Here is a 22,128-nt window from a genome sequence, read left to right on the forward strand (position 1 = left end):
CCGGGAACTATAGCAGGGAGTGGAGCACAGCAAGGCTGTGCCAGAGGACAAGGGACTTGGGATGGGGACAGAGGGACTCCTGCCACCTTGCGTGCTGTGGCTGCTCCTCTTTGTGCAGCCATGCAGAGGTAAGTTCTCATTCCCTTGTCCCACAGTCCAGGGCAAGCAGGCACCAATGGGGTCACTGGGGTCTCTCTGGGAAGTGTCTTCTCAGGGTCAGACATCAGGAGAAAGGGCTCCAACCTGTGCAGGGCTGAGCAGGGCGGAACCCAAACCCATGGTGTGGGGCTCAGCATTCTCCTTATGTTAGTGTTCGAAGGAGTTGTGGAGGTGAGGCTGGCAAATGGCAGTATGCACTGTGCTGGGAGAGTGGAGGTGAAATACAACAATGAGTGGGGGACCGTGTGTGACGACTCATGGGACGTGAACGATGCCGCAGTGGTTTGCAAGCAGTTGGACTGCGGGTCTGCTATAGAAGCTCCTCACTACGGATACTTTGGGCCAGGATCTGGCCCCATTTGGATGGATGATGTTGCCTGTAATGGCTCTGAGTCTGCACTGTCTGACTGCATGCATGCAGGATGGAAAGAACATAACTGTTATCACAATGAGGACGCCGGAGTTACATGTTCAGGTAAGAGACAAGCCTATCCTCCACTTCTGTGGCCAGTTCAGGTGAATCAATGAGCAGATGCCAGAGAACTCCTGGCGTACCACTTGTGGTGATGAGCTGGGGCTGTCAATTGCTGGTCCCTAGGGAAGGCCCACTGGGAGTCCTCGTGTGCGGGCATCCTGCCTGACCCTGAGGTGGCTCAACCGACCCTGGGGCAAGGAGATGAATCCCCTGCATCCACGTCATAGTGTCTGTTGGTTCTCATCTGTCTCCTCCTAATCACCCAGGACAATGAGAGCGATTAAAGTGGCCACATACATCCCTGAGAAATGTATGAGGTAGCTGGGAACTTTTGGATTGTGCTCCGGCAGGCACAAATCTCTTGGGCAAGGCAAAAGAGCTGCTTGGAGGTGAGCTCTCTAACCATTCTCCTACCATCTTCCTGGCCATTGGATGGGGACACGTGCAACCAGCAGTACATTCTGGCCCTGGATGAGGACCCCTCCCCAGGCAGGCAGTGGAGCAGGGGCTGGTGCAGACGCTGACTGCAGGAACAACCAAACCATGGTTTGGACACTTGTGGCATCCCATCCAATAGCAGCACAACAGCCCAAGGCATCTGGGAACGGGGAACTTTTCTGGAAGCTCCAAGGGGTTCCTTGTCTTGCCAGAGCCTGGTAGAGCAGAGCAGACTAAAATATTTGCAACTTCCGAGCCCATTACCACATGCTGTTGTCACTGCAGTGCTTGGGGCTGGGATCAGGCAGAACAGGGGCTCCAGGATGGGAGAAGTTTGCCTGAGCAGTGCCTGTGGTTGTGGGCTTTGGAGAGAAGTCCACAGGTGCTAGGCTAGTTTCTAAGGAGCATTAGGGACTCCCTGATGTGTTTGTGCCCTCAGCACCCACCAAAAGGTGCCGGGATGGCTGTGGGGCTCTGCATGTAGCTGATTGGGAGATGAGGTGGGACATAAAAATGGAAGTGCCAGTGAGATCACAAGTGTCTTTGCTTGCTCCAGGACCTGTTCGGCTTGTTGGAGGAGACAATGACTGCTCAGGTCATGTGGAGATCCATGATGGAAAACAGTGGAAATCTGTCTGTGACTCACACTTTGGTCCCAAAGCTGCCGATGTTGTCTGCAGGGATTTGCTGTGTGGCAAAGCCCTGCTGTTACCCAGAGCAACTCCTTTGGATGAAGAAGTCAGTCCCACTTGTGACAGGGATCTGCAGTATGTGATGAATGCATCTGTCCTCACCTCCTGCCTCAAGGAATCCTCCATCAACCAGTCCTGCACCCACCCAAATGGCACTTACGTCACCTGCACGAGTGAGGACTCAGGGTGGGGTTGAACATGGGGTTGTGCTGGGGACAGGGGAGCAAGGGATGGGGCGGTGCTGGGTGTGAGAAGTGAATGAACGTGGTGGCCTTGTCACACTGAAGTAGTGCGGAAGGAGAAGGGCACAATGTCCCTTTGGCTTCTCCAGGTCCTGAGAAAGCTAGAGCACAAACCCTCCTCTTCTGTTCACAGAGTATACAGGGTTCAGGCTGGCAAACGGCAGCACGGCGTGTGCAGGCAGGGTGGAGATCCAGGTGATGGGGACCTGGGGCACCCTCTGTGCCTCCCGCTGGGACATCTCGGATGCCCACGTTCTCTGTCGTCACCTCGGCTGTGGGTTTGCGGACACCGTTCCTAAAGGAGGGCATTTTGGGGGAGGAACCGGCCCTGTCTGGAGTGACTCGTTCCACTGTGATGGGAGTGAAGCCCTCCTGGCTCAGTGCCCAGTGACCGCCCTGGGGGCCTCTCTGTGCTCTCATGAGAACGATGCCGCTGTTGTTTGCTCGGGTACATGCTGGAAAAAAGCTGTGGTAACTCCATCTGTGCAATACGGCCATTCAGAGCCGGAGACCTCACAGCAGCACTAGGCTGAAGCTCTCCCTGGAGATACCCTACAGGGTGCCAGGCTCCCTGGTGCTTTTCTGGAGAATCTCTGCTCTCCACAGGCCTCGCTCGTCCCATGTCTCTGCGGCTGGTGGGCGGAGGGAGCCAGTGTGATGGGCGCGTGGAGATCTTCCAGCACAGCACATGGGGCAGAGTCCTGGATGACCAGTGGGACCTGGAGGAAGCCAGAGTGGTGTGCCGGCAGCTGCGCTGCGGAGAGGCAGAGTCAGCCTACATCCCTCTGAGGGCCCAGCGGGGGATGGGCCCCGTGGGGCTGCGCGGGGTGCAGTGTGCAGGGCACGAGGCCAGCCTGAGCCTCTGCAACACCTCCCTGCCAGAGGCCACGAGCATCATGGAGGACGTGGGGGTCGTGTGCCGGGGTGAGCAGCGCTGCACATCGCACGGGCACAGCAGCGGACGGACAGGCAGCCTCTGATGGCTGGGGCTTCTCCCCACTGCAGGGAGCCGACGGGTCCGACTGGCGGATGGGGCTGGGCGCTGTGCAGGGAGAGTGGAGATCTACTACCAGGGCCGATGGGGCACGGTCTGCGATGACGCCTGGGACATGGCCGACGCTGATGTTGTTTGCCGCCAGCTGAGCTGCGGGTGGGCCGTGGAGGCGGCCGGCTCCGCTCAGTTTGGGGAGGGCTCCGGGCAGATCTGGCTGGATGATGTAAACTGCTCTGGGACTGAAGCTGCTCTCTGGGACTGTCATGTCCAGAGATGGGGACAGCATGACTGTGGGCACAAGGAGGACGCGGGAGTCGTCTGCTCAGGTCTGTGCTGGGAACAGAGCTGCTGGCCATGGGGCAAGTGGATGGCAGAGGGGTGAGCCAAGCATGGACGATGCCACCAAGGGGCCGCTGCCCAAGCCTGTCCTGGTGATGTCTGCATGCAGATTTATTGTTTGCCCCTGGGGGATATCTGGAGAGCATGGCCACTCTGACAGGGAGTGGGGAGGGTGAGGTGCACACCTGGGACCTCTCCATCCTCAGGTGCAAAGGGGACTTGCTAGCCACGCTTCTGAGAGTGGAGGAAGCCCGAGAGTTCAGAGGAACCTCTGCTTCCCAGAGCTGGACCAACCTGTTTGTCCCGGGTCTTTTTTCCTCACAGAGTTCATGGCCCTGAGGCTGGAGAACAACGATGGCTGCTCCGGGCGCCTGCAGGTTTTCTATAACGGAACGTGGGGCAGTGTTTGTTCCAACTCGATGACTCCTCACACGGTGCCATTGGTGTGCAAGCAGCTGGGCTGTGGGAACAGTGGGACCCTGGAAATGAGCTCGCGCTACGATAAGCTTTCTGGCACTGCATGGCTGGATCGTATCGAGTGTGGGAAGAGCAATAGCACCTTCTGGCAGTGTCCTTCTGCACCCTGGGACCCAAAGTCATGTGATGATCTGCGAGACGAGACCAACATCACCTGCAGTGGTAACTATGAGCCACATGGGCACCAGTGCCACCCCAGCTCCTGCTACCTGGTTGTCACAGTCTGGCACAGAGAAAGAGCCTTGGGGAGGGCTTTTTCTGCCCATGTCAAACTCAGCTGCTGCTGCTGGCAAATAGGCCACTTCAGCTGTCAGAGCCGCACTTGCCCACCAGCAATGCCCAGGGGAAGCAGAGGCAACTCCAGGGGAAGTCTCAGAAGAGACCAGACAGGGTATGAGGAGCCTTCTCTCCTGCTGCTCTGTGATCCAGGCACTCTGTGAGGATGAGTATTCTGGGTCCCCTTGCAGTGCTATCTGTGTCCTTTCAGTGACTGGGGGTCAGCTGCTGCCGTGACCACAGTGAGGTGCAAGACAAGGCCAGCTCTGCTCCCTTCTGCACAACTCCCAGCCCCTTCACTACAACACTTCTTTCTGCAGGGAGACAGCCAGGAAGGCCTCTGTTGGCAGCATGCCCCAACTCCACCAGTTGCACGGGTAAGAACAACTTCTCCACATGGCTTCTAGTCTGGCAAGACTGTCCCGACTATGCTGGTGCCATGTGGGAAATTTCTGCATCTACAGACAGGGAGAAGATCCGTGCTGTGGGAGGCAAGGACAGATGCTCAGGCAGAGTGGAGGTCTGGCACCATGGCTCCTGGGGGACAGTGTGTGATGACTCATGGGACATGCAGGATGCTGAGGTGGCGTGCCGCCAGCTGGGCTGTGGCCCTGCAGTGTCTGCCCTGGCTGAGGCTGCATTTGGGGAAGGTACAGGACTGATCTGGCTGGAGCAAGTGGAGTGCAAAGGGACGGAGCTGTCGCTGCAGGACTGCTGGGCCCGGCCTGGAGACAGTGGTGTCTGCCGGCATAAGGAAGATGTTGGAGTGCATTGCTTAGGTGAGTGATGGAGCTGGGCCTTCTTACTCAGGTCCTGCCCACAGTCCTGAGTGGAGCAGAGCAGGGCCCTGGACGCTGTCCCAGACACCCTGCCCAGCCCTGCAGGAGGGCAATCCAGGTGGCACTTGTTGGAGACGTGTGCCAGGGGATTCCCTATTACTGTGCACACCCCCTTTCAGCCCTGCTCTTCTCCTCTGCAGCTTCACCCAGGATGACAGCATTCCCCCCACAAGCAGGTAAGGCGTCCACCCTTGGGGTGGATCTTCACTGAGCCACACTGTGATCCGCAGCCAGGGGGAGGAATCTCTTTATCAGGGTGTGAAATGCCCAGGAAGAGGCACAAGGCCGTTAGGGATGGGGAGGGGCTGTAATGTACCCAGGAGGATGGGAACTACTAACTACTGCATCACCCAGCCCCTGGCCCGAAGCCCCCACTGCCTTGCATGATTGGGGTAAGGGCTGGGATGTCCTGCCCCTTTTCTCTCTGAACCTTGGTGAATCCATGTTCCTTCCCCTGCAGACTATCCGATTGGCAGAGGGAGAGTCTCCGTGCCTGTTGTCATTTGCATTATCCTGGGGGCTCTTCTCTGCCTGCTCCTGGCCCTCCTGGCTGGGCAGGTGCAAAGTGCCAAGGCTCAGCGCAGAGGTAGGTCCTGTCCCAGTAATTCTGGTGGAGATGCCTCCTGATAGGGTTGGCGGTGATGCTGGAAGGAGCATGGGTAACGTGGGGGGATAGGACCATCTGCTGCTTCCTGTTCCACACCACTCCACAGACAGCCTGGACATTGGGCCCCAGCAGCAAGGGGTGGAGAGAGCCCAGAAGCAGAGGGAGTTAATGCTGGGGCAAGGGAAGAAATGGCAAAGCAACACTGGTAGAGATGGGAGTAGAGAGGAGACAGCCAAAGATGTTCCACTATGGCAGCAGCGGAGGGGGCTCTGGGGCAGAGAAGGTGCCAGGAAGAGCGTGGGGTGCAGTCCATCACTCTGTTGTTAGGCTTCTGTGTTGTGTTGGGCACAGCCATGCTATGGACCTGAGGGGCAGAGAGAGGGCAGATCCAGAGGTCAGCAGTGGGATCTAACACAGGGGCCAAAGAAGCATGAAGGTTGTCTCTGACAAGTCGGTGTGAGGCTGATGCTGACTCGCACCAGCTCGTTGCTCTCAAAGGGGATGTGAAATGGTGCCCAAAAAGCCCAGGAGCAGGGCATGGGGAGAAAAGCAGAGTCCCACCCCTCTCCACCCATCCCCAGAACAGACCTGCCTTTGTCCTCAGGCTCCGGAAGAACTGAGGAGTCCTTCTTGGAGGCTGTGTATGAGGAGATCAGCTACAGCCCTGTATGGGAGAAGCAGACAGTGTTTGATCACTCAGGTGAGCACAGGCTCTTTGAGGGCACATCTGCATGGACCTTTCCCTTGTCCCTGGCCCAGGGCTGGCTCCAACTGTCCCTGCCAACACCAGTCTTTCAGCCCCACCACCTGCACATTCCCCGTCTTGCACTTCTCACTGTCACCAGATCCCTTCTCCTTCTAGACATTGCTATCCTGCCCAGAGGTGATCCAGAAGATGGCTATGATGATGCCAAGGAGGTTTCTGAACCTGAGAATAATTCTGACTCTGGGCAGGGTCACTGTGAGGTGCCCAGGACATGAGAGGAGGGAAAGGAGCCCAGGAATGCAGTCAGAGGTAAGAGGGAAATGAAATGCAGCACTGCTAGTTACCATGTAACTATCATAGAAGTACCATTCTGTGTCTTAGGTGAATTGCTGCAGTAACAAGAGCCCAGTCTCTCATGATGGGGAACCTGCCCCAGGGAGATTTCCTTGGAGGAAATGGGTCTTGCACAAAGGGTTCATGGCCAGTGAGAAAAAGGAAGGATTGTGATGGATAGCCACAAAGGGGTATCCTGTGGAACAAACCACAGTGCTTTTCTTACTGCTTGCAGGGGTGAGTCTGCATTCCAGAGAAGTACTGGAGGCTCTAGAGTGGATGGAGATGCCTTGTCCTTTTTCCTGAGCAGCACGGGCTACAATGATGTTGAAGAGGTGTCTCTGGCACATCCCCATGGGAATATGAGCACTGTGACACTAGAGTGGGGCACAACATGATCCCTGAGCCCCAGGCAGGGAGAACCCATTTCTGCCATGAACTTGAGTGCGGTTGCAAGGGAAGAGAAGTTGGTGCTGCTTAGAGAACTGTGAGGTCCGTTTTCCCATGGGCAGCAGTAGTGGGCCATTTCCTCTTGTGTTATTATCTTGTTTTTATATCATATTCCTGTATTTGTTCTTATTAAAACTCCTTGGAAGTTCTGATCCAGAGCTGGTGCTTCACTGCCCCTGTGTCAGTTGGATCTTTGGGGCTGATCAAGGGAAGCAGAGCACAAAGACACAGTGATGGGAAAGGGGTGATTTTTGGAGACAGTTGTATTGGGATCAAGATGTGAGGCTGAGAGCACATGGTACACGTGGAGTATTCCTGCTCACAGAGACATTTCCATCACTCCTACGCAAAGCAGAGTTTCAAGCCAAAGCAGCTGTCTACAAGGTCTCATGATTCTCCTCTGAGGGAGGGTCCTCCTGCTGCCTTAGACTTTCATGGCACTCTAAACAGGAGAAGATCATTCCCATCTTGTGGGAGACAGAGGAATAGTCAAAGGAATGGTCATAGACCACTGTCCAGCCCCTGTTCTGGAGTAGGTTCCATCCGAGAGCTTGGCCAGATTTTCATTGAAGAGATTTTGCATTCCTCTCCTGAAGCAGGCCCTGCTAGAAACTGAGCCAGGCTCCCAGCTCTTTGGTCAAGTATTTTACCTGCCACAGAACAGATGAGCAGAGAAACCTCTGCCTCGGGAGCCAAGCAGGGAGAAGTGTTTGACAGTTGGGTAGGACCTGGTACCCAAACTGCCATCCCTACTCCTGCTGCTGGGTTTCCACATGTTCCTTTGCTGCAGTCTGGAAAGTGCCTTAGGTGTCTGTGGCAGGGCTCCCTGCACAGAACAGCCACAACTCAACAGCACTGCATCAGCATTTGGTCCTCAAGCAGCAGAGGGGATGAGGCAACTGTTTCCAGCACTTCCTCCCACAGCAACATTGCCCTGTGTCCTGCTGTCTCTCCACTCATAGGGAAACCCTAGGGAGCTCTGAGAGGAACCAGCACTCACGTACCTCTCTGCCTCTGAGACTGGAGCTCCCCTACTTTTGGCCCCAGCCTTGAGTCTGCCCCTCAGCCCAGTCCCAGACCCACTCCTCCCTGTGTAGATGCAGCACTGGAGCCTGACCTGAAATGAGATGAGTTTTCTGGAGTACAGAGACTGTGCTCATGGTACTCAAGTACTCATCACAAGGGTCTCACTCCAGAAAATTTGCTCTCCTATGGGCCTTCTGCAGTCAGACACTGTCTCTCATTTGGTGTTGGGCAGCAGTGCAGAGGGCCAGGATCTCAACATGATGCCCCTCAGATGGGGACTGGTTTGCTGCAGGAGCAACCACAGGCCACTGATCTTCTCCTGACAGCCACTCTTTCCTGTCTGAGGCTGGAGAGCAAGGATAAAAGTCAGCCTGGAGATGCACAACACTACTCTTTCAAAAAAAAATTAAAATTAAAATTAAAAAATCACAGGTTGACATAAGAAGTTTAATGAAAGGTAAAAACAAACAACAGTGAAATAAGCAAAGTCTGTGTGGAAGCAAAAGAAGGCTCTCTTACTCTTCTTTGTGCCTCTTGCAGAGTCCCGTTCCAGTTCGGCTTTGGCTTTCCTGATCCCATCCCTATACAGCCTTGCAGCATCCCTATATCCCTCCCAGATTACTTGTCCCTGCTTCCACCACATGTGCATTTTCTTGTTCCCCCATTTGACCAGCAGGTCCCAGTTCAGCTGTGCTGGTATCTTGCTTTCCTTTCCTGACTTTCTATACCTGGGTATGGAGAGCTCTTGTGCCCTAAGGAAAGCTTCCTTAAAGACCTGCCAGCTCTGCTCCGCTCCCTTGTCTTTAAGGTCAGATTCCCAGGGGGTTTTGTTGACCAACTCTCTAAAGAGCTGGAATTTGGCTTTCCTAAAATTAAGCTTTCTGATTTTACTCTTTGTCCCATATCCCTCAGAAATGTGAACTCTTCCATCTCATGGTCACTACAGCCCAGGCAGCCTCCAATCCTGATGCCACCACAATCAGTTCACTCACATTGGTGCGCAACAGGTCCAGCATTGCATCCCCCCTGCACTGGGGCTGTCTATTACCTGGCTCAGGAAGTTATCCTTGATGCATTTCAGGAACCTTCTGGACTGCCTACAGCTTACCGTGCTACTTCAGCAGATGTCAGGGTGGTTGGAGTCCCCCAGCACAGGGACTCCATCTGCAGCCATCACGCCAGGTGTGAAATGAACTGCCCCATGGTCAAGAAAAATTCTTGCCATGGCACCAGTCTCTCAGCCATGTATTTCTCAGATGGATTTTTTCTGGCCAGGTATCACCCCCAGTTACTGAAGGGACAAAGGAAAACACATCTGTATGCCTGCTCTATCTACTAACCGTCTCAGTCCTCTGAAGTTATTGTTTGCCCTAAAGCTTCTCTCAGCAATTTTATCACTGCCAGCCTGAACTATCAGTAAAGAATAATAATAAGAGGGACAAACCAGGTCAGGAGGTTTTCTGGTAATGTCCTCAACTCAGGGCAGACAGTGCATAACAGGAAAGATTACCTATCCCTATTCTCCATCTTGCTGAACACAGTGACCCAAAGGGACATTGGCACCAGGTTCCTTTCCGACGCAGCTGGCACATCTCCTCAGTGACCGCCACACCATCCAGCAAGGGCACCTTTATGAGGATCTTCTGGGAGACAGTATTCAAATCCTGTGCTGCTTTTGGCTGGTAAGCAGTTAGTTCTATATAAAAGCCACTATCAAGCTATCTGGCGGGTTGGTGACAAAAATATTGAGCACACTGAGGTTTTAGCTATTGCTGAGCAGTGCTACCACAATATCAAGGTCTTCTCTGTTTTTCTCATTGCTCTTCTAGCAAGCAGGCTCAGGGTGAGCAACAGTTTTGGAGGGGACACAGCCAGGACAGTTACTTCGGACTGACAAAAGGGATATTCCCTACTACATGATGATGCGTTCAGCAATCAAATCTTGGACTAAGAAGGAGGAAGGGAAGAAGTCAGGCATTAAGGTGTTTGTCTTCAGAAATAACTGTTATATGTGACCAATCCTTTCTTTCCTAGAAGCAGCTATAAATCTGCCTGTTGTGCAAAGTAGTGAATATCCTTATGTTGTTTTGCTTCTACGTGCAGCTTTTTCTCTAAACCTATGATGGGATACTGCCTTTATGCAGCCTCCATTTCTAGGAGGAGCCCAGCTCCAAGCAGTGCTTGTGTTGGCCTGGTCCTCATCTCAGGATGCTGTGAGCAAACCCAGAAGAAACCCAGGGTCCTGGAGCTTCCAGAGAAATCTCCTGCATCTGTATGCAGCACAGGGATTTTCTTTTTCTGTGCCAGCTTGCTACTGTGTGTGATGTATGCTGGGGGAAGGCGATGGGGAAACCAGGATCCACTTGTAACACCATTAGCCATTTATTAACTCATCAGTTGACATGACTTCCACCTCTGATACCCGCACCTAGAACCCTAGGAGACTGTGCCCTAACACCAATCACCTCAGTGCTTTCTGCTTCAGTTTCCCCTTTTTCCCAGTGGGAATGATGCTAATGATTTTACCTGTGCAGCTCTGGGAAGCCAGATGCCACCAGCTGGGGGACAGAATGGAAAGAAAACTGAGTGAAGCACTCCTTCCCATCTTCGGGAGGACAGATGCCCCTCCCTCTCAGCACAGCCTCCTGAGCAGAGAGCACTTCAAAGGTTTTTGTTGGCACTCCCAGTGCAGGCTAGTTCAGGATGAACTGTGAACTGTGCAGTGCGCTCCATCACAGTGCTGGGCACAGGGGAAGCCCCACCACATCCTACACTCCTGCTACAGCCAGCCAGCTGTGGGGTGCAGGACAGCACAAGAAGAAGATTAAATCATCCTTGTTCTACCGAGAATCAGAGACAGTCTGTCTAGATGTATGATACGACACAGCTCGGCAGCTTTCTCTCTGAAGATCATCAGACTGATTCAAAAAGGCACTTTACTGCATATCCCTTGAAGGTAGATACAGTTGGCAAGAGCCTTTAAAAGCGGATTCTTAGAAGAGAGTCAACAGAAAGCTGAGTTTCTGTGGCACCACAGCAGCACTCTCCTCCCTGGCAAAGGCAGTTGAGATCAGCACTGAGATCCTGTGCAGGAAGTCCCCCTGTGCCCCCATGCAGCATATGACACCTAAGGCAAGTCAGAGCCATGGCATGGGTTCAATCAGACAATCCTGTCTTTGGAGTCTTCCCCACCCCAGCCAAGGGTCCGGATTGCAGGTGCTCAGCAAGAGGGCTGTTGGGATGCAGCCGAGAGAAACGTCCGAGAGTCCAGATGGGGAAGACATTGCGGTAGGCAGTGTAACTGATGGCACATGATTTGTTGAACACTCCAGCAATGTTCTCCTGAGAGAGAGACAGACAGCAGGGTGATGTGGGTGACAGAAAACCACAGCGTGTCCAGGACACAGTCCTGAGCTCATTACTTTCCTGAAGTCCTCCATCAAAAGACACACATGGCTTTTGAGCACACTATTACAAGGGCTACGTGATGCCCAGGCCATATGCATCACTGGAGAACAAACTGGAGAGATCAGAGAAGATCCACATACCTGAGGCCAGTCACCGTTGGGCAGCTGCTTATCAATCAACAGTTTGATGCCCCTTTCCAGCACACCAGTGTCAGGGTACCTGCAAAGCACAAGGGAGATATAATCACTTTTGTCATCTAGACTGTCTGCATACCTACTTCAGGAGCTCAGTCACCTCCAGTCTGCCTCAGGCTTAACTAAAGCATGCTGAGTACTTTGGGAAGGCCCCTTACAACTCCAGGGTACCATGCATTTCTAATACAGCAAAATTACTCTAGGCTGGTGGCCTGCAATTGTGATCCAAAGCTTTGCTTTGCTCTGATTTGCCCTTTCTTATAATCAGTAGCCTCACTGGCTGGACCACAGCTCATGGCAGAATGGAGTAACCAAAAAACATGATTGGGTGCATGGCCCACAGTAGCAGGACCCAGAGCCAGAGCCTTTCCACACAACCCAGCTGGTCTCTCCCATCTCATCAGACACTAAAAGAAATGCGATGTCAGAAGTGGTGAAGGCTGCTCCTACCTGACAGCCATGAGCCCCAGCAGGGCCCAACAGGTGTTGTGGATCTGTGAGGAGGAACTCTGCACATATGTGCGCTGCTCACACGACTCAAAGTCCTCTCCCCATCCACCATCCATCATCTGCTTGGAGAGCAGGAACTGGCAGGCTCGGGCCACTTCTCTGCATGCCACCCTGCAGGGACAGGCAGAGAATCAGACAGGGCTAAGTACCAATGAGAGCTAGCTAGTTTGCAGTTTTCCAGCTGCAAACAGAAGCTGTGTTCTACCCTGCTCATGGCAGGGGTTGCTGCAAGAGCTGGAACTCAGGCATTGAGTGCTCTGGTCATATCACAGGTATCAGATTTGGAAGGAGCAGTAGCTGAGGCAGAAGAGCCTAGGGCTCCACCCAGCCTCACCACAGAGTCCCATCCCTGCCCCAGAGTTAGAGGTGGAGGAACCACCTGGCCCTTACTTACCCATCATGGTACACATGCTGCATACTGGCAAATGCCTCCAGACCAAACCAGGTTCCATATGTGAAGCAAACTCCCCAGCTCCTAGGCAAGAGGGAAAATCAGTACAAGGACCAGGCAGAGGCAGGCTCTGACACTGCTGTATGCACAGCAAAAATAGACACAGGCAGAGCAATAGCTTGTTTGCCCCATGGCCTAACTTTGCCCAGCACCTGCTCCTAGATTGCTCTTAGACTGGAGGAGTTGGATCCACCCCAACCCCTAAAGGAGATCAGCTACCTACATGCTGTTCTCACACACACTACCAGCCATGAAAGATGCTTGTGGTCCCTCTCATGCTCGGGCAGTCAGGGGAGAAATGGACAGCTGTGAGCACTGCTTACCCTTCCCATGACCCATCAGCTCGTTGCTTCTTGCGACAGAAGTCCAGGCCCTTTTGCAGAGTCTCTCTGGTCAGGAGAAAAATAATCCAAAAGCAGCTCAAACTCAGTGGCTGCTTCATTAGTGGTACTCATTATTACCTCTGAGGATTTTAAGGATCACGCGATTAGAAGGCTCAATTGGCAACAGAAAGCAGACAAATGACCCCATTCAGAATTTCAGAGTCAAATCATGCTCTACTTGGGTATTTTTCTGCCAGCTTACAAGCAGGGGACCTAGCCTACAGCTGGCTGCAAGATCAAGGCAATTGTTAAGTCATCAGGCATGCTCATTCTCTAATGATTTTCCCCAGCTTAATCCCAAACAGATGCCCATGGGATTAGACTCTAGGATCCTGGGGGAGGGCTCTGGTTTGGATATGTCACCAACATCCCACACCGAACATTCCAATGGCCATTCCAAGGGCTGCTCCATGTCATTTCATAGGCAAGACAGGGCTCAGCAGGTACTGTGCCAGCAAAAGACACAGCGACCAGCAGAGACCACCATTTTCTTCCCTACTCAACTCTCTTTTCACTTCCTTACCTGATCTCTGGGGCTCTGTGCTCAGGATACACATTTTGGAAGTGTCTCAGTGCCTGCATGACAGCTGATGTGCATTCCACATAGGTGTAGTCAATCATGATGTCACCTGTCAGCAGGAGAAGGATATTAGTGAAAGAGACCCTCTCCTGGTCAGCAAACTGAGCCACATGCTGCCGATCTCACCCCAAGACCCACAGCACATGCAGAGGGTCCTTGGACAAGACCTGCCCCTTCACAGTGGGCAGGGCAACCAAGTCCACACAGCTCCTCTTACCAAACACTTCCGAGGGGTTCAGCAGCTCCAGCAAATGGCCTCCTCTCTTGGTTTCATATGTGGCAAAGCCTCCATCTGAATTCCTCATGCTCAGTAACTGCCCAGACAAGCAGAGAGAGAGGATGGGGCTGGCTCACAGACAGTACCACTCCAGTCTGGCCCCAAGCAAGTTGTAAGGACAAAGTCAGACCAACATAGGTTGGTAAATTAATCATGTCCCTAACCACACTGACAGTTAGATCTCCAATCCAGATCATCACATCACATGGCTTTGTACAGACTTAGCAATACCACATCTAGCCACTCATCAGGCTTTCGCTTCTCTTATTTTAGCTCTTTTTGCCTGCCTGCATTTCCCTCGATCCTAATCTTTGCAACACTTACCACATTCACAGCATCAAAGAGGCGTTCAGCTGGGACAGGGTTGGCTATGAAGGGACACTTCTCCTGCAGCAGCATAATCGACTTCAGTCCCTCCGCTGTGCAGTCTGCCACAATCCAGCCACAGTCCCGTGTGCTGAAGGGAAAGCCACCCTAGGAAGGTAAAGAATGACTCAGCACCATCCTTTGGACTTGTTCTGTTCTTGCACAGGGGAAAGTAGTGTCTCTCATGCCCCCAAACCCCTCTGCCCAAATCTCAGCTCTGTGTATGCACCCATTGGAGTCCAGCCCCAGCCATCGCACCTTGTTCATATGGCGGTAATATTTCTGGTAGTCAGGTGGGTTCTCTGGGATCTACAGAAGACAAGAAACAAGAAGGACAGATTGAAGCTGCCCAGCTGAAAGGTCATGGCTTCAAACAATCACAGATGCAGAGCTCTTTGCGACTGCTCACCATCTGTCCCTCACTGAGGGAGGCAAACAGGGAAAGGTATTCCCCGCTCTGAAGCGGGGAATACTGAAGAAAAATCACACAGAATCATAGAATCACAGAATTGCCAGGGTTGGAAGGGACCTCAAGAATCATGAATCTCCAACCCCCCTGCCACATGCAGGGCCACCAACCATCCCACCTAATGCCAGACCTGGCTGCCCAGGGCCCCATCCAATCTGGCCTTGAACACCTCCAGGGACGGGGCATCCACAACCTCCCTGGGCAGCTGTTCCAGCACCTCACCACTCTCTCTGTAAAGAATTTCCCCCTGACGTCCAACCTAAATCTCCCTTCCCTCAACTTAAAACCATTTCCCCTTGTCCTGCTGTCACTCACCCTTTCAAAGAGTTGATTCCCCTCCTCTCTGTAGGCTCCCTTTAGGTACTGAAAGGCTGCAATGAGGTCACCCAGCAGCCTTCTCTTCTCCAGGCTGAACAAGCCCAGCTCCTTCAGCCTGTCCTCATAGGGGAGGTGCTCCAGTCCCCTGATCATCTCTGTGGGCCTTGCACCAGCATGTGTTGAATAAAGCCCCTTCTCGAGAGCTTTCCTGACAGGGAGCCATCTGCTTTCAAGGGCCTCACTGACAGCACCATGACTAAGATGTACAATTGCATCTACACCAAGCTGGTAGGCAGCAAGATCTGAGCTGTGCAGTCACTGGGGAAGGAGGCTGGGTTCCCAGAAAGAAGTCTGAGCTATCAGTTTTCCAGCCTCTCTCAGCCCAAGGCAGCCAATTTAAACATCCCACAGGATCTCAGAGCAGGGCCTGGGGCTGGCCAAGGTCCTGGATGAGCTGCAAAGATGATTCCCAGCAAAAGGGCACAGGAAACAGACAGCTGTCCCCAGGACATTGCTAGTCCAGCCCTGCAGGGAAGCTCTTCATACAACAACACAGGTATCCAGCAAGGCTCTCACAAGAAGCCAAGACTGCATAGCCAGCATTGCAGAGACAACACCAACCAACTCAGCTTACCTGGGTGAACCTAAGAAACTCATGGGCGTTCTGAAGGCAGGACTTGAACTCAGGTATCTTCTGGGCTTCTGCCTAGAAACAGAGATTCACAGTCAGCAAGGAGTTCTGGCCACAAAATACGTCCCTTGGGAAGAAGAGGATATACTAGGACTTTGCTGACCTCAGTGGCCATTAACACCTGCTCCTTGTATAGCTCTTCCTGTAGGTTCGCATTCATCCTTTGCTTACTACTTTCATTACAAACCCCTCTAATGAGAGCCATGTGCTGTTGCTTGCATCACTGAGAAAAATATTTGCATGGCCATGTGAGGGGCTTACTTGAGCAATCACATTACCCTCCAAAACACATGCCCACCAAAACTCTTTCTGCCCTTATGCTGGAGATCAGCCCTGCATGCTGTTCCTGACAAACAGGAATGCTCTGTGGCCAAGAAGAGCAAGGAATAAGAAACAGGGTTTTACCACAAGACTGTAGCAACAAAAAAAGTCTAATTCAGCCCATTCTGCTGGCATTGTGACCTGCTTCAAAAGCATCTGGCAGAGAAGGGCTGTGCTATTGTACTGGACAGCCTGCCTACCACAGCTGAGGGGCTTTCTGCTGAGAGTGTTTCCCTGATGCAGCTGTATCATGCGATGCCATAATCAGCACAGCAGAGGCACAAGAGAATGTGCAGTAAAAGACCCTCATATTTGAGGATGCACCACGATGCTGTCTTTTGTCAAGGCACCGTGCAAACTTGAGGGGCATCTTACCTCCAGGAAGGCCTGGATGGCAAAGGCAGTGTCCCAGAGCTGGGATCCATTTGTACCCTGAGAGAGAGAAAGTGAATGGTGAAGGTCAAGTTGCCACTGACACCTGTGGGGACTCCAGGACAGCATATTTCTCCTGCATTAGCCCCTCTGTTCCCTCCATCCTGCATCTTGGTTTTATGTCACCCAGCACCACAGCTGCTGTGCTGGCACTGAGGGGTGGAATGCAGAAGCTCACAAACAGCAGAGGGACAGGAAATGAGAAAGCTGCCTTAGCCTGACTTGTGCACAGCAAGAGCAGCAGAGATCAACAGTTATGAGCAAAGGGACACAACAGCCACAAGATAAGCACAGCTCAGTCTGCACGCACTATCAGAGCCTCTGAGCAATAGGGCTGGGGACCATCTTTCTCCTTCCCTTCTCCCAGGACCCACAGGGATGAAGGGGATGGAGACCTACAGCTGCCTCCTCAGCCGATGGCCACAAAGGCAAACAAGTGAAACACACACAATGCACTCCCAGCACTGCCAGGCAGACAAGGCCAACAGACACTGAAAATGAGATGCCAGGAGCTATCCCACCCCAGAGGCAGCTTCAGCAAGCCAGGATCTCTTCTGGTCTCTCTGGCATCCAACAGCAACTCACCTGCATCTTCATGCCATCAAGGCCCAGCCTGTGGGAAAAGAAAACAGCGCTGCAGCGCAGGCATAGCAAGAGCAGCAGGAAGGGAGCTGGGAGCCACGGTGTGCCAACATCACAGGGATCAGAACCCCATGCCATGACAGGTGGGTCACACACATCATTACCAGAGATAGTCAGGGATCCTGGAAACATGCTCCTGAAAAGCTGGTGAATTCTCCCCATCCACAAACCAGCGAACCAACATGTTGATGGTCTTGGAAATCTGCCGAGAGCATCACTGTCATTGCTCTGGGTATAGCACCTTCCAGCCCCAGACACATACATCCCTACCACCCAGCACACATCCATCTAGAGGTCCTGGGCTTCACTCTGACAACTCCATGTGTGGCATCGCTCTAAGTATAGCTGAGACAGCTCAGCAAGTGCCACAAGATTACTTCAGGGCTTATCTTCACATCATGTCCTGAACCACAAGGAGAGGTATCCCTTACTAGGACTACAGCTGTCCCCATACTCTCTGCCTCTCCTGTGTCCTGTTAGCACTAAAGTCTTGAGCATTATGAACAGCAGGAGTTGTGCTTGAGCAAGACCCAGAGGTTATGGTTACACACAACTGCAAAGGCTGTGGAACCCTGCGCTAGATCTTAAAGAGCCAAGGGCAAGAATTTGACAGGATCAGTATCAAGTAGCCTACCGGACCAATGCTGATACACTTGGTGAATCTGTCATCAGCTTTGATGTGGTCATACAGCTCCGTGATGGCTCGCTGCCGCAGGTAGGTGCTATGGTGGGCTTCATACACATTCATGACGGCTGGAAAATAAAGGGACACACAGTGAAATATTCACACCATGTGTCTACATCCACTTGCTGTGGCTGGCTGCACCACTGCTCAACTGATGACCAAACAAGGAAAGAATGGGAACTGCTGTGCCTCATGATGGCCTGAAGACTAGGGCACAAGGCCCTGATGCTGTCATGAAACTCAAGGTCCAGGGATCACACAGCCAGTGCCTCATTTCCAGCTCCAAGGCAATGCCAGTAGCTAACAGCAGACCTTGAAGGGCCCTCACAGTACAGGACAGCGTCAGTTCCACCACCAGCCCACTAAAGGGCAGTCCCATGGCAAGGGCGTTTCCATCTCATCCAGCACCACGCTCACCATAGGCGATTCCCAGTAGCCAGCTATGAGGGGTGTAGATATCACAGGCAGCCACGTTGTTCCTCTGGGCTGGCCAGTCGATGCTGGCATAGTCTTGCACGTACAGCTCCTGGCAGAAGACAACATAGGTGATCAGCCTGGCAAGCTGGGAACAAACACCCAGAGGCAGCTTGCTGCATGAGGTCCGCTGCCTGGACTACTTTGTCCATGCAGGCATGAGAGATGCTGCTTCATGAGCCAGAGGCTGGCCCAAGCAACGCGGCAGGCACAGCAGGCAGTAAAGGAGCCAAGTGTTCTCACTGAGGAGTCCCTGCAGGTCCAGTTCCTCACCTGCTGCAAGCTCCGAATGAGTTCATCCTCTTCTGCTGACAGACGCTTGGCATAACAATAGCTCATGGGGAGGTAGACCTGGCGGCAGTGGCACCAGAGCTTGGACGGATGGGCTGGGAACCACGTAGGAAGCAACCTATTTGCAATGGAGAAGGTGCTTCTGTGAGCAGCAGGAAGGACCAAGGGAGACACACAGAGGTGCTGTGCTAGCAGGATGTGAGGGGCCCCTGTGCCAGGCCTTCTGCTGCTGCAGGAAATACAGGAACACCCACACAGATTGGCCTTGCTCCCACTCTACAGGGATGAGCCTTTCCCACTAGCACCAGCAGATACTGCTCCTGGACCAGAGTGCAATCCAGGTTCAGAGAGAAGGGATAGGAAAAGTCATTTCAAGGCCCCTCTCTTCTCCACTTACTTTGAAGATGGAGTTGCGGACTGACAGCTGAATGCATCCCATGACAAAGCTCCAGCAACCCTAGGTACTGTGAAGCCCCTGACCTTCCCATAGAAAATGACACATGCTTTTCCTCTCTGACACCCAATGACCACTATGGACCCTCTGAGTGACCACAGAAGGTTACAGATGGCAGCCTTATGCACAGAAAGCTCTGTGCTGTTAGGCTTAGTTCTGCTTGGTCACAAGAGCAAAGGACCCTGTGGACAAAACCAACAGGGCTGAGCTCTTGCATATCCCCTTGGTGCAATATTTGGTGCTGCGTGCCCATCAGCTGCTCCTGCTGCCAGCCTCCAGCAGACAGGCAGCCTGAACATCCCCTGCTCTGGGCCATGGCTGGAGTCAGCCCAGCACATACAGTGCCTTGGGCAGCTGTGGGCTGAGACCAGTGACAGGACTGATGACATCCCTGCACCCATAGCACGTACCACATCTCCGGGAGCAGCGTGTTCATCCCCTCCCAGCTGTAGACGTTGAGGACAGCCAGCCAAAACTTCCCCCAAGATGGGATCCCCACAGCACCTCCTGCAGAGACAGATCAGGGCTTTCAGTGATTGCAGTTGTGCCTGCTCCCTTCTTTCCCCCACATCCCAGTGTTTGTCTCTCCCCGCATTCAGGAGCATGCTGCACAGACACATGCCTCCAAAAAAAAGGCAGGCAGTGGAAAACAGAGCATCCTTCCCCATCACTGGGTGAAGATCTCGATACCACTCAGGGCAAGCAGCTCCTCTGCTACCCACTGCCTGAGCAGCCGGGCACAGCTGCACTGACCTTTGCTGTGCAGGTTGACGCGGGCCCGCACAATGTCGGGGTCATCTGGGCCAAGCCCCAGGATCCTCAGGGCTACGTAGTTGAGAGCCGTGCCAAACACCGTCGATTTGTCTTCCACGTGCCTGCCACACACACACACGCAGCACAGCATCAGACTCAGCCGAAGCATGGGGTGCCGCCATCCCGGAGGAGCCCCCGCTACTCACAGACCCCAGCCGCCGTCCGGGAGCTGCACGGAGCGCAGGTAGCGCACCATCTCCCTGCGGAAGCCGTCGGGCAGCGGGATGCGGGCAGTGTGACAGACGATGAGCAGCCCTGCGGGCACAGGAGCGACGGTCACATCGAGCCGGGCGCGGCGTGGCCGGGGGCGCGGCGGGACCCACCTGGCAGCAGGAAAAGCGGCCCTCCATAATCGCCGGCCCAGTGACCGTCCTCGGCTTGCAGCATGGCGTAGAATCGCATGCCGTTGCGGGCGGCCTCCCGCGCCGTTCCGGCGGCCGGTAGCGTTCGCAGCAGCGCGTCCTGCGGGGGAGATCGCGCCGCAGCTCAGCCGGGAGCCCCGCGCCGCTCCCCGCGCCCCCCGCCCCGCGGCCCCGCACCGTGTCCAGGCCGAGGCTGTGCGCCTCCAGCTCCGTCTGCGCCCGCCGCCCTCCGGTCGCCGCCTCGTCCTCGCCGCCGTCATCCAGGTAGCACCAGCGCTGCCGGCCGCCCTCGCAGCGCAGACGCCAGGCGGGCAGCGCCGTGGCTGCCTCCGTGCGCCACGGACCGCCGCGCCGCCGCACCACCCTACGGAGATGGGCACGGGGATGATGGGCGATGCGGATGGGGATGATGGGCACGGGGATGATGAACACTCACCCGTCCGCTGCCATCGTCACCGGTGCTGTCGAGAGCGGGGCCGGGATGGGGCCGGGACCGCGCTACCCTGAGCCGAGATGGCCTCACGGGAGGCCGCCAATGGGGCCGTGGCACCGCCCCGAGCCCGCCCCTATCCCCGCCCCGGGCGGCACGGCGGGTGGAGCGGAGCGCGGTGCGGGACGCGCAGTGGTGGGGCGCAGCGAGTCCAGGGCGGGGGCGGTGCAGGTGCGAGGTTCGGTGTGGCTGCGGGAGGTGGAACCGAACGGTGTGCACCCATGGACCCGCCCTGCTGCAGCTCCGCAGAGCCCCGCAAGGGGGCAGTGACCGCACAGTCGCGTCCCCGGATCTGTCCCTGCCCCCGGATCCGCAACCCCGACTTAAGAACCGCTGCAGAGAAAGCCGCCGTTGTGGGCAACCAAACCCCGGGCGTCCAGCAGCGCGGTGCCGGTGCGTGGCCGTGCCGCAGCTCTGCCCGCACGGAGGCAACGAGCAGCAAGCAGCGGCGCCGCACGGCGATCCCACCCGTGGGCCGGGGGCTCCGCAGAGAGCGGGGGCCGCACGGCCGCTCCGTTCCGTGCGCGTAACCGACGGCACGGCGCCCGTCGCGGGCCGTGCCCTCGCGGAGCCTCGCGGAGGGGCTGTGCGTGTGCCGGCAGCCGTAACCCCGGCGCTCCGGCCGTCTCCTCGCGCCCGGACGAGCGGCGGCAGCCCCCTGCCGTGCGCTGCTGCCCGCACGGCCGGCACGGCGCGGAGACCCTCCGCCACACACAGCGACCACAGAGCCACCGAGCCGACTCTTTTTATTGCCGACCTCAACCCGAGCCCGAGCTTCTCTTTCCGGCAGAGGTGCTGCCACACGTGGCCGCTGGCAGACCCCGGCGGCAGCGCGGCTACGGGGCAGCCGAAGGACACGGACGGACCCGTGCCAGGGGCGGCTGCCGACGGGGCTCAGCTCCTAGTGGGGGTGGTGGTGCGGGCCCGGCGGAGACGGCTTAGGGCCCGGCGGAGACGGCTGGGGGCCCGGCGGGTGGGGGCCGGATGGATCATGGCCGGGTGGGTGATTATGCCCTGGAGTACTTTGCGATGCAGGTGGATGCCCGGGCCCGGGATGCGGCGGCGACGGCCCTCCGTGCGGCCCTGCAGGAAGAGCTGCGCGTCAGGGCTGCGGAGCGGCCACGCGGCTCTGCTGGAGCTGTAGTGCCCCGGCTGCCGCGGGAGGCTCCTGGCCCCCAGCACGACCGGGCTTGCGGCTTGCGGCCAGCGGCAGGGCACGTGGGCAGGGAGCGGCCAAGCCCTACCCACGGGCACTCACCTGGGTGTGGGGATGACATCTTCTCACGGCCTCGAGCTGCAAGGGAAGCAGGGACCGCGCTGTCAGTGCTGCCTGCCGTGCACGGCCCTGGTGCCGGGCATCCCCGTGTGCCCGCGCACGAAGAGCACACGTGTCCCACACGCGTCCCCACGGACGTCCCGACCCGTCTGGGGACCCCAGCAGCAGCCACCCTCACCTCTGCGGTC

At 55.3% G+C, this 22,128-nt stretch overlaps 2 protein-coding genes across 2 annotated transcripts; one reads left to right on the top strand and one right to left on the bottom strand.

Annotated features, from left to right (window-relative positions):
• LOC116235972 (antigen WC1.1-like) lies at positions 1 to 7,172 on the top strand. The gene is made up of 14 exons (XM_090144578.1): positions 1 to 128; positions 311 to 634; positions 1,629 to 1,937; positions 2,140 to 2,454; positions 2,613 to 2,930; positions 3,012 to 3,326; positions 3,664 to 3,978; positions 4,413 to 4,469; positions 4,557 to 4,871; positions 5,072 to 5,107; positions 5,392 to 5,517; positions 6,143 to 6,238; positions 6,401 to 6,553; positions 6,813 to 7,172. Exons 1-13 carry the CDS (start codon positions 62 to 64, stop codon positions 6,517 to 6,519), a joined length of 2,712 nt encoding a protein of 903 aa, XP_090000704.1. The 5' UTR covers positions 1 to 61; the 3' UTR covers positions 6,520 to 6,553; positions 6,813 to 7,172.
• Positions 7,173 to 8,520: 1,348 nt separating this feature from the next.
• LSS (lanosterol synthase) lies at positions 8,521 to 20,741 on the bottom strand. Its single transcript, XM_031604485.2, has 22 exons — positions 20,611 to 20,741; positions 20,352 to 20,538; positions 20,136 to 20,274; positions 19,959 to 20,067; positions 19,753 to 19,874; positions 19,410 to 19,506; positions 18,528 to 18,663; positions 18,198 to 18,306; positions 17,730 to 17,848; positions 17,200 to 17,297; positions 17,039 to 17,066; positions 16,397 to 16,453; positions 15,644 to 15,715; positions 14,481 to 14,531; positions 14,181 to 14,330; positions 13,797 to 13,893; positions 13,523 to 13,628; positions 12,940 to 13,005; positions 12,560 to 12,640; positions 12,106 to 12,276; positions 11,602 to 11,680; positions 8,521 to 11,395 (listed from the first exon to the last, which is right to left on the bottom strand). Exons 1-22 carry the CDS (start codon positions 20,622 to 20,624, stop codon positions 11,210 to 11,212), a joined length of 2,274 nt encoding a protein of 757 aa, XP_031460345.1. The 5' UTR covers positions 20,625 to 20,741; the 3' UTR covers positions 8,521 to 11,209.
• Positions 20,742 to 22,128: the final 1,387 nt, after the last annotated feature.

Source organism: Phasianus colchicus, chromosome 7 (genome assembly GCF_987193195.1).
Source record: "Phasianus colchicus chromosome 7, bPhaCol1.hap1.1, whole genome shotgun sequence".
Taxonomy (NCBI): domain Eukaryota; kingdom Metazoa; phylum Chordata; class Aves; order Galliformes; family Phasianidae; genus Phasianus; species Phasianus colchicus.